The sequence below is a fragment of the Aedes albopictus genome, chromosome 3 (assembly GCF_035046485.1).
Source record: "Aedes albopictus strain Foshan chromosome 3, AalbF5, whole genome shotgun sequence".
Taxonomy (NCBI): Eukaryota; Metazoa; Arthropoda; class Insecta; order Diptera; family Culicidae; genus Aedes; species Aedes albopictus.
The window spans coordinates 390,681,096-390,693,390 of record NC_085138.1 but is presented as its reverse complement, the minus strand read 5'-3'; the positions used below and the strand labels follow the sequence as shown (position 1 = coordinate 390,693,390).

The following is a 12,295-nucleotide window of genomic DNA, read 5'->3' as shown; positions in this document are numbered from 1 at the left end:
TGACGGTTACAATCGTCGATAACATCCGTGATGTCCAACTAGCTAACATGCCTCTTAATGTAAACCAGTCAAACTACAAACCTGGAGAGTCCATAGATAGACGTAGTCTATCTCATAACAGTATTTCTGTCTGTTGAAGATTATGTGATAGGAAAATCATCAGAAGGGCTCGATTGTTAATAAACAAACTCCGTAGATGGAATTTCTCGAGACCGTCGAAAAGAATATCCGGTAGATAAAGGGCGTTACAAAAATTAACTATTGGTCTGTCTCAAGTGCAAACTTATGTGTCTCTGACAGATTTCGGACCGCTGAATCCGAATCCGGGCTCAGATTTGCTCCAGCACGTCACAATTTTAAGCTATACCTCAATTTATAGGACAAAATATGTGATTTTGGGCTTTTTTAACTGCAAGCCATTAACCCACCATCAGTCGCTTGCGTGTACTGAGTACACGCGTCTCAGAAAAATGCAAAAAAATAATCGAAATTCGCACCAAATTGAACCGGGTGTTGGTCCTATTCCAAGAAGAAGAGTGGATTCTTGTTAGTAAGGCAGAAAAAAGACGAAAGAATGCACGGAAAGTACTCGAAAAATACGTAATTCTAACCTCACATTTTGAATGTGTACTCAGTACACCGGCGCGACCGCTGGTGTAACTTTTTTTTGAACCAGACCGTTACACGAGCGGTCGCGTCGTGTACTCAGTACACGGCATACGCTTTCAATTATGGTTTATATGCTTTACTAGATACAATGTTGGTGTCTTCGGCAAAAATGTCGAACTGGATAATGGGCGTCTGATAGTGGACATGTGGAACCGGTCAACACGATCTGGTCCTGTCCCGGGTGTCGGAATGGCCCTCGCGAGAACCTGTTTCGTGGACATTTCAGTTATGGCACCAAAACTAGGCATGCAACGGCTCTATCTTCATGATTTTTCATGTACATCATCTTAGTAACCGTGGAAAGTACCAGTGACCTTCCTTGGCCAACTCGTGGCCACCGGAATGTGCCCTGGAGGAACCTGTTTCGAGGACATTTTGACCATGACGCCAAAACTAGGCATGCGACGGCTCTATCTTCATGATTTTCCATATCAATCATCTTAGTAACCATGAAAATGGCTAGTGACCTCCCTGGCCGTCCCGTGGCACCGGAATGTACCCTGGAGGAACCTGTTACAAGGACATTTTGACCATGACTCCAGAACTAGGCATGCGACGACTTTATCTTCATGATTTTTCATATCCATCATCTTAGTAATAATGAAAATGATCAGTGACCTCCCTGGCCAACCCGTGGCCACAGGAATGTACCCTGGAGGAACCTGTTTCGATGACATTTTGACCATGACGCCAAAACTAGGCATGCGACGGCTCTATCTTCATGATTTTCCATATCCATCATTTTAGTAACCATGAAAATGACCAGTAACCTCCCTGGCCAACCCGTGGCTACCGGGATGTACCCTGGAGGAACCTGTTTCGAGGACATTTTGACCATGACACCAAAACTAGGCATGCGACGGCTCTATCTTCATGATTTTCCATATCAATCATCTTAGTAACCATGAAAATGACTAGTGACCTCCCTGGCCAACCCGTGGCCACCGGAATATGCCCTGGAGGAACCTGTTTCGGCTTTAACGCCAAAACTAGGCATGCAACGTCTTTATCTTCATGATTTTCCATATTTATCATCTTAGTAACCATGAAAATGACCAGTGACCTTCCTGGCCAACCCGTGGCTACCGGAATGTACCCTGGAGGAACCTGTTACGAGGACATTTTGACCATGACGCCAGAACTAGGCATGCGACGACTTTATCTTCATGATTTTTCATATCCATCATCTTAGTAATAATGAAAATGATCAGTGATTTCCCTGGCCAACCCGTGGCCACAGGAATGTGCCCTGGATTAACCTGTTTCGATGACATTTTGACCATGACGACAAAACGAGGTATGCGACAGCTCTATTTTCATGATTTTCCATATCCATCATCTTTTTTTAACCATAAAAACTGTGAGTGTCCTCTCTGGTTAACCCGTGGCTACCAGCCATGCAAGGGCTCTATCTCCATGATCTTCATTTTTTTCTTTTTTGTGTAACGTCCGTACTGGGGCGAAGCCTGATTCACAGCTTAGTGTTCTATGAGCACTTCCAAAGTCATTAACTGAGAGCTTCCTCTGCATATAATCATTTTGCATGTGTATATCGTGTGGCAGGCACAAAGATACTCTATAACGAAGGAAGTCAAGAAAAAATCCTTTACGAAAAGTTCCTCTATCGACCGCGAATCGAACCTGTCACCATCAGCATGCTTATACTGAATAATCACGTGTTCACAACTGTGGCTATAGTGGTTTTCTATCTTCATGATGTTTCATGTACATCATCTTTGTAATCGTAAACAGTGCCAGTCACCTCTCTGGTTAACTTCTGGCCACTGGAATTTTCCCTGAAGAAACCTGTTCCGAACACATTTTGCCCATGTTGCCAAAACAAGGCATGCTATGGCTCTTCATGTTTTTTTTTCGTATTTTTTCATCTTCGTTACCAAAATAGGACCAGTGACCTTTCTGTTACACTAGTGGCCACTGGGGGTAACAGTTACCAAGACAATGAATATAAAAATTATGAAGATAGAGCCGTCCTCTAAGACATGTTCCGGTGACCACGAGTTTATGCTAGGTATCGCTCAAGTAATTTCTGTTCAGTGCATTATTTTTTCTTTACCGTTACGGTCAAGAAATTCAACACAGAGAGCTCTATTTGATTTGACGTTTCTTCTCAGTTCCGTACTGGAGTCAAGAAAAATCAAAACCTTCCTCATTTCTTGAGCAATTCCTTACCTGAACTTTCCACAAATCCAGATAGGCAAAAAAAACTTGCGAACTGCACACTTCTCATAATGCAAGGACGCTGCACAGTGGTTCCACCATAGGTCTAAAACTTTGATCACAATCAACTGTGATATCATTGTGGTAACATAAAGTTTATTGATTTTTTTAAAATTTCAGTCGTTTGCATTCATCACTCTACCATTCAGCATGTATTTAGTTGATTGTGTTCGATTCTTATATGATTGAAAATAATGTGAATGTAAATTCAGATGCTGTACTTTATCATCTTATTTGAATAAGTGTGACTGGCTTATGATTCTTCAACTAAGTCTAAAAAACTGAAAATATTAAACAAGCCTGAAAAATGGTTCCCCTTACGATCTCTTCGGACGTTCTTTTGTAAAGCTTCCCTATAATATAAAACAATAATTTACTGACGAGTTCAGCTGCGACCGTTTGCGACTAGATTAGTCACTTAAGAGTCGTATCTTTAATGCACTGAAAACTGACAGCTTTTACCCTCTCTATACATAACATTTCACTATTCTTAAGCAGCTGTGAGTACCGTGGATCGCTCAAACTAATATTAGTATACAGTCATACCTCGATATAACGTAACAACAAAAATTATATTATTCACCCTATAATGATTTCAGCCTTTCTTACATGTTTTTTGATCGTTGTATTTTATAAACCTATCTTCAAAAGTCAATTTTATAGCATACCTTTTTAAATGCAACTATTTAAACCAATATCGCATAAAACAAGATTCTTTTCCATTTTTACATCTCGAACTGCTCAAGCGTCAAATATTATCTGTTTCTGTGATTATAAGTTGCGTTGGAGTATACATCATTTCATTTACAGCAGTGGAAAATGCAAAATTTCCTATCCTCTTGGGATTCCTCCAAAATTTACTCGGAAATTCACCCAGGAGTTTCTTAATGAAATACCTTCTGTGGTTTATCCTGAAATTCTTGAAGGATTTCCTCTAGAGTTTTTTTTTTTTCAAGGATTCAAACTTTTCCATTTACTCCTACTGGCTTAAATCTGCTAGAATTTCTCTAGAAATGGCTTTGAAATTACTCCAAAAGTTCTCGATATGATTCCTCCGGGAATTTTACCTGGTGTTTCTCTAGGATTCCCCATGGGATTCCAGGGATATTTGCAAGAATTCATCCTGCCATTCCCTTAAAGATTTCTACGGGGATTCTCCCACTCATACCTGCAATGCTCTAATACTTTAACTATTCCTGCTCAAGAAGTATTTGCTAGAATTTGCTGGAACTTATTCTGCACATTTTGAACTCTCTTCTAAAATTTTACCAGGGATCTAAAATTTTACCAGGCTAGGTATGCTTCAGTAGGAATGATATGTCAAGAATAAGTACAGTATACGGCAGTAGACGTTCAGTCGGTGCGAACGGTTTAACTGCAATGCTTTTTACCTGTAAGTCAGGTAAGTGCAACAAATTTGGAGTTATCGCACCGCCAAACGTCAAAATGGTGTGCCATCCCAAGTGACCACGGTGCTGAAGCCTTATTGCATGCAGCTATACGGTGTATTTAGAGCATCATTACTTTACATGCAAACTTAAGGTTGATTTAAAATGGAAATGAGCAATTATAGAATCAAATTAAGATTATACTGGTATAACCCTGATTCAGTCGCATAATTGCCATTTCCACTTATATTGAGGGGAAGGTTACATAATATTAAGTTACTTAATATCGAGGCTACGTTATACCAAGGTATGACTGTATGCTAATCATTTAGTAATCAAAACTACAAAACTACAAGCTACAAAATTCGGCTCCGTGAAGCAAAAAAAAACTATTTTTTATTTCTTTCTATTCGAGAATTACAAAACTAAAAATTAGATTGAACCCATTTTTATAAACAATACAAAAAACGCTTTTGGGAGGCAAGTATACATCAAATTAACAGATCCATCATGCTATAAGTGAAAATCATATGTATGACCGCCCTCATATAGAGTAGGAACTGTGAGCGCTGGTCTTTTTCACGGTTACTAAATCGCCAATTATTGCATACCTTAAAAACTCGTTAATTGTTGCACACTCCATGCTTTTCTTATGGGATGTGCAACAATTGGCGAGTTTTCAAGGTGTGTAACAATTGGCGATTTACCCAAGATATATAACATCAAAAAGATAGAGCCATTGCATGCCTAGTTTTGGCGCCTTGGTCAAAATTGTTCTCAAAACAGGTTCCTTCAAGGCAAATTCCGGTGACCACGGGTTGGCCAGGAAGGTCACTGAACCAGTGACGGTAACTAAGACAATGGATATGAAAAATTACGTAGTCGCATGCCTAGTTTTGGCGTCATGGTCAAAATGCCTTCGAAACAGATTCCCCCAGGGTACATTCCGGTGGCCACGGAATGGCCATGGAGGTCACTGGTCCTTTTCATTATTACTAAGATGATGGATATGGAAAATCATGAAGATAAAGACGTCGTATGCCTAGTTTGGGCGTCATGGTCAAAATGTCCACGTAACAGGTTCCTCCAGGGTACATTCCGGTGGCCACGGGTTGGCCAGGGAGGTCACAGGTCATTTTCATGGTTACTAAAATGATGGATATGGAAAATCATGAAGATAAAGACGTCGCATGCCTAGTTTTGGCGTCAAAGCCGACACAGGTTCCTCCAGGGTACATTCCGGTGGCAACGGGTTGGCCAGGGAGGTCACTGGTCCTTTTCATGGTTACTAAGATGATGGATATGGAAAATCATGAAGATAGAGCCGTCGCATGCCTAGTTTTGGTGTCATGGTCAAAATGTCCTCGAAACATTTTCCTCCAGGGTACATTCCGGTAGCCGCGGGTTGGCCAGGGAGGTCACTGGTCATTTTCATGGTTACTAAAATGATGGTTATGGAAAATCATGAAGATAGAGCCGTCGCATGCCTAGTTTTGGCGTCATGGTCAAAATGTCCTCGAAACAGGTTCCTCCAGGGTACATTCCTGTGACCACGGGTTGGCCAGGGAGGTCACTGATCATTTTCATTATTACTAAGATGATGGATATGAAAAATCATGAAGATAAAGTCGTCGCATGCCTAGTTCTGGCGTCATGGTCAAAATGTCCTTGTAACAGATTCCTCCAGGGTACATTCCGGTGGCCACGGGACGGCCATGGAGGTCACTAGTCATTTTCATGGTTACTAAGATGATTGATATGGAAAATCATGAAGATAGAGCCGTCGCATGCCTAGTTTTGGTGTCATGGTCAAAATGTCCTCGAAACAGGTTCCTCCAGGGCACATTCCGGTGGCCACGAGTTGGCCAAGGAAGGGCACTGGTACTTTCCACGGTTACTAAGATGATGTACATGAAAAATCATGAAGATAGAGCCGTCGCATGCCTAGTTTTGGTGCCATAACTGGAATGTCCACGAAACAGGTTCCCGCGAGGGCCATTCCGACACCCGGGACAGGACCAGATCGTGTTGACCGGTTCCACATGTCCACTATCAGACGCCCATTATCCAGTTCGACATTTTTGCCGAAGACACCAACATTGTATCTAGTAAAGCATATAAACCATAATTGAAAACGTATGCCGTGTACTGAGTACACGACGCGACCGCTCGTGTAACTTTTTTTGATGCGACTGATGGTGGGTTAAGCATGGGAATATTCTTTTTAAGCAATCAAAAGGTACATAAATTGACGACATGCAAATATTTCGTTTTATCAAAACGAATTTGATTGTTTTAGGCGATTTATGCTAGATACGATATTCCTCATACAAGTCACCCTCCAAAAAGTTGCATAAAAGCTTACGTACTAGCATAAAATGCTTAAGTGTTTCAAATTTAATTGGCGTTAATTAGCACGTTAATTGAAATTTCTACCCTTTGGTTGCTTAAAAAAAATATTCTCATGCTTTGGCTTGCAGTCAAGAAAGCCTAAAATCACATATTTTGCCCTATAAATTGAGGTATAGCTCAAAATTATGACGTGCTGGAGCAAATCCGAGCCCGAATACGGATTCAGCGGCCGAAAATCTGCCAGAGACACATAAGTTTGCTCTTGAGACAAAAAAATGTTACGCTGTGTAATTGATAGATTACTGAACTCAAAACCATGAAATATATGATCCCTGGATTTACTTTTCACAATACTTTATTCCAGGCGTATTAGCTTTGATCCATGCCAGGTAGGATGTAGTCCTTGTATTCACACTCGGATAAGCACTAGCGCAAGCTACTCCATAGCTTATCACCCCAATGTGATACACCACTCCGGTGTTAGGATTAGTGTAGAACACCGGTCCTCCCGAATCGTACTGGCACGTATCCCTCCCATCCGCGTACGTGCAAATCTGATTCTTCGTAACTTCCGAACTGTTCATCATCTGTCGGCATGTCTCATAGCTGACCACGTTCATATTGACCTTCCGTAACACTGACGAAGCCGGTGCCCCAAAATCCGTTGTTCCCCATCCAACACCCTCCACCAGCATGTTGTCGAAGGTTGCCGTTGACCATCGCCATGGTAGACATACCGGACCAACTCCAGCGTTGAAAATTATCTGATCTCGTGTGCGTACCATAGCTATATCGTTGGCGGTGGATTGCGGTCGATAGCCATTGTGAACTGTGAAAGTACTGATCGGAATCAACACAGAGTAAGGAGTATCCACTCCGGTGGAAAGATCGTGATCACCCACCAAGAGAGCGGTGTTGGCAATTTTCTGGCCAGTCAAGCAATGTGCAGCAGTCAGAGCATGACGATTTGATACTGAAATCATAGAATAAGAATGTCATTTAAAACATTGTCAACAAATTCTGACGACATACTTATTGTTGCACCACAGAAAACGTTTCTCGCAGACAAACTCACTAATCCAGCCATCATGGGAAATTCGTTCACCAAAGTCGGCATGCCGTTAACGATCTTCACCATTCTTCGACGGCCACAGTCACATGCCGGGGGCGTCGCTAAGATTTGACACCGAAGTCGACCTCCTGCAGAAGTCTTTGTAGTCTTCAAAGCTACCGTCAACTTGTTGGCGGTAGATTGTACAATAAACGTGGACATACCGCAATACCGAGTGGCTCCCGCCAGTAAAGCGTTGCCATTGAATGAAACCTCAATGCGATCGCCCAAACAATTGGTACTCTGAAAGGGAATACAAATTCGTGAATTCAGATCTCAATTGCCTAGACCACTCTTACACTAGGGAGAACCACATCATAGCAGTTCATGTAGACATGGTATCCGGTAGGTGCGCTGAGTCTCCAGCGGCAGTTCGTGTTAGGCTTGTAGTAGTTTGTATAGCCTGGCGATTGAATATACAGCACTTCATTGTCCTGTAGGGTTCGCACTGTGTCACATATCGCGAATACACCCAGTCCATCGGCCCTCGCCAACGCACTGAATATAGTAACTATAGTTATCGAAACTGAAATACCGCAGTACACAGTACATTCAGAAATGAAAGGTCAAGAATCGTAGAATCCAAGATATGATGGTACCAACCGGATAGATAAACGTGCATTTTGCAATAGGTCCACGGTACTACAGATTTCGTCAAGCGGGTGGTTGGGCAATTTGCCAAAGTTACTTTTTATCTCCAAAAAATATGATTTACGAGATAAATGAACGTCCGCAAAATGTTTACATCATGTTAGTTTATCTGGCTGATAACACTGACATTCACCTCCACGGGACAGTGTCTCATTGTCAAGAGGCAACATTATTCTGAGATATGATTCTGCTAAAGTACACCACACTCAGATTTGGAACACTGCTTTTGAGTGATCATTTGAAAACCATTTCATCGATCATTTTGAAAATTATCAATTGTGGTTTCCTAGTGCTTACCAGCACTACTTCCAGCAACAGCAGCAGTTCTGCTAATGAAACAAAGTAAGGAGCCATTCGTCGAATCATTACTGGTAAAAATTTTTTTACAAGTATCCAATCGCTTTGTGATATTCGATAGAATTATTCGTTGATGAATTTTCTACAAGAATCGTTGATTCATTTGGATTAAGGTGACAAGGAACGACCTCTGGGATTTTTCTGCAAGTTTCCATAGTAAATCCCATGCAAACTTTCAACCGCTTGCGATAAATTATAGTTTCACCGATCGCGCTGAAATTTTGCACAGTTCATGTGGGACCTAAATGAAATCCAAAAAGTCAACTGGAACGAGGATTTTTTTTCATCCAAGCTTGTCCTATACTAGTGGACATCCCTATCGCCGGTTGACAAACTTCATGACGATAGCGATAAAGTTTAGTTCACATATGAACTAAAAATAATACGAAGATAGATAAAGTAATAGACACATTTTCGTTAAGTCCTATATACAAAATTTATTAAATTTCCATTAATTCTCTAAAATTTATCTAGTACCGTCGTTGGGGGTGAGAATGGGTCAAAAAAGGATACTCAAAGATTGTTTGTTAATTAACAAATGAAAATGAAGTCGGAATAACTTTTTATTTGGTATGTATACTCTTCTATGTGGTAATGATAGTTTAACAAGAAAGTATCACGTTATATGAATTGCTTACTAAACAACAAATGATTGAAAATTGACCCAATCTCACCCCTTAGAGGGGGTGAGAATGGGTCAAAGTATTCGAAATCGCCTATCTGAGAATATAAGTTAATTTTATTGATCATATCTAGTAAACCTACTTAAAACACAATGTTATCAGGCCCAATTAATATTTAGGTAATTTAAAAAGATGATTAATCCACCTAAAAGGCCTAATACAACCGAAAAAATGGTTGAAATTTGATTAAATAACGTTTGTATGCTGTATCGCCATTTTTAGCCACCATAATCATCCTCATTCAGAGTTTCAACCTTCATGAGAGGAGGGGGGATTATAATGAGGGAGGGTGCATAGAAAGATTGATTGTAAAAAAAACATGATAGTTTTAGTATACTGCATAAGAAATGTTTAACCAAACCTTATGTACAGTACATGATCATTGGCCTCTATATTGCTAAAGCAAATCACTCCATCTCGAGATAGAGGAACGCTATTAAGTCTATTTTGTGAGCTTACGATATTGCAGTACTCTAAAGATTAACTGATGATTAAAGGAGCTGTCCAAATGCATGGGTGTATTGTTATAAATGATTTTTGGCACTCGTTTGACACTTTTCGACATATTTTCAAAAGAAAGCATGCTTTTATGAAGATACGATAAACATGGCACCACTCTAACGTCAAATGTTGACTGGATAACAAGTTGAAGTTTAAATAAGGTTATGTGCACGCGATAACTTGCTTGACCCAATCTCACCCCCATTCTTAATATTTAGACATAGGGTCAAAAATATTGAATTTTTAAATAAAAAGAGCAATGACATCCCGCTTTTTTCATTTCATCAACCAGGTAATACCTACAGCTTATCACTTATAAGAAAATTTATGGTTAGGTACTTGTGTTAAACATTACGAAGGAGAAATTTTTTCAGAGTGATTTACTAGTAGTTTCATCATATAAGTTTAGCCACAAATTCAACAAAAAACGATTATTGCTAAACATCTTATTATTCATCATGACGTGTAAAAACATCTCCTCTTTGAAATAATTTAAAGTTTTCAATATAAATTAGCGATAGTTGATGAGCTATTTCAAATTTTATGTTTCTCCGTTTTAACCCAATCTCACCCCCCAGACCCATTGTCACCCCCATCGACGGTACGTGAGTAGAAGGTGAAATTATTGTATTGGAGTCAATATTGAAATAAATTGAATTGTTTGTTGCGCTTTAGATTGAATTAACATCTGGAGAATTTTGCGCTGGTTAAGTCAAATCTAAAATTATAAGAAACTCTTAATGTAAGCAAGAATTAAAAATAACTAAAGCTAATAACTTAAGCTTTAATAAATATTTACAGTTTTAAGCCGCGCGATCTTTCGACTGCTACAACGAATTTGTTTCTTTTCTGACCCGAACAGGGAGATTGGGAAAAGTATAAGGTCAAGGATTCATCAGCTTCGAACTTTGATTTCTTCAAGAGATTTTGCCAGGATTCCTCCAGGAAGTACTGGGAGTGGCCAATATGTTTGGGATAGGCAACTTTTTTTTCACTCACAAAAAAATTTAACAAGCTGTAACTTTTCATAAAGTGCGCCAAAAATTCTCAAATATTGATTGTTTGCCGACCTATTATATGTGCATCTTTGGTACAAATTTGAGCTCTATAGGTTAATCTTTTGCGAAGCTAGAACCGTTCTCATAAAACACTATTTTTAAAAACAACCAATTTTTTACCAGAGATGCACATATTATAGGTTAATAAACAGTCAAAATTTGAGAATTTCTTATGCACTCTAAGAAAAGTTACAGCTTGTTGAACTTTAAGAGAGAAAAAAAGTTGGCTATCCCAAACATTTTGGCCACCTCCTGTACTTCCGAGGTTCTTCCAGAGATTTTTTCTTCAATTTCTCAAGGAACACCTTCTAAGATTTCTTCAGGATTTTCTAGATTCCTTTATCCTCCAGGAACTCCATCTTAAAAGTTTCTTTTGGAACGTATATAGAAGTTTTTTTTTTTACTTTTAGCCAATATTCCTGGGAATTAAAGCAGGATTCATTCAGAAGTTCTCTCGGGGATTGTTTAAGGAATTCGTTACGAGATTCCTTCATAAACTCCTTCCAAAACTCTGTCGGGGTTTTCTTCCAGGAATTCTAATCGAGATTTCTCCTTCTGTGATTTATTGAGAAATTCTTTATGAGATCCTTCCAGAAACCCTACATGAACTTCTTTCAGTATTCCTCGAGATTTTTCTCGGAGCTCCTTCCGAGATTCTTTCAGGAACTACTTCTGGGATTGCTTCAACAATTCCTTCCGGGACTCCTACAGTAATTTAACCGGAAACTTCCTCCAGGAACTACTTTCTGGTTTTTTTTTTCGGGAACTCCTACCAGGATTTATACGGGAGCTCCATCAGGGATTCCTCCGGGATTCATTTCTGGGCTTCTGTCAGGAATTGCTTCTGAAATTTCTTCAGGAATTCTGGAATTGTTTCAGAAACTGAATCAAGGATCTCTTCAGGAAATCTATCCACGATTCATCTAGGAATAACTCTTTTCTGGTTTCCTCCTAGGGTTCCTGTAGATCCTTGTGGAATTCCTCTGGACGTTCATTCTAGAATTCTTTCGGATGCTTCCAATGCAAACCCTTCAGGAGTTTATTAGGGAGTATTTTGAGATATTCCTCCTGCATTTTTTGTTTATAAAATTCTTCACGAAGCTCCTACAGGACTTCCTTGAGGAAATACACCAGCAAGTTGCTACTGGTTTTCTCAGAAGCTTTTAAGAGAATCTCGGATGGAATTCCTGGAACTTCAGAAAAAAAAAACTCCGGAAGAAATCCCTTTAAGTTCCAGTAGGAATCCTGGAAGGAGTTCCTGATATGGAATCTATTAGGAATCTCAGA

General features: G+C 39.8%; 1 protein-coding gene across 1 annotated transcript; it reads right to left on the bottom strand.

Annotated features, from left to right (window-relative positions):
- Positions 1–6,782: 6,782 nt before the first annotated feature.
- On the bottom strand, positions 6,783–8,441 carry LOC115268300 (venom serine protease-like). Its single transcript, XM_029876332.2, has 4 exons — positions 8,362–8,441; positions 8,058–8,284; positions 7,680–8,001; positions 6,783–7,620 (listed from the first exon to the last, which is right to left on the bottom strand). The coding sequence occupies exons 1-4, from the start codon at positions 8,378–8,380 to the stop codon at positions 6,986–6,988; spliced, it is 1,203 nt and encodes a 400-aa protein (XP_029732192.2). The 5' UTR covers positions 8,381–8,441; the 3' UTR covers positions 6,783–6,985.
- Between the last annotated feature and the right edge of the window lie 3,854 nt (positions 8,442–12,295).

Coding starts and splice junctions, on each gene's coding strand:
- LOC115268300 (XM_029876332.2), bottom strand. Junction 8,002..8,057: donor ATGATGTGGTTCTCCCTAGT/GTAAGAGTGGTC, acceptor ATTCCCTTTCAG/AGTACCAATTGTTTGGGCGA. Junction 7,621..7,679: donor TTTCTGTGGTGCAACAATAA/GTATGTCGTCAG, acceptor CTATGATTTCAG/TATCAAATCGTCATGCTCTG.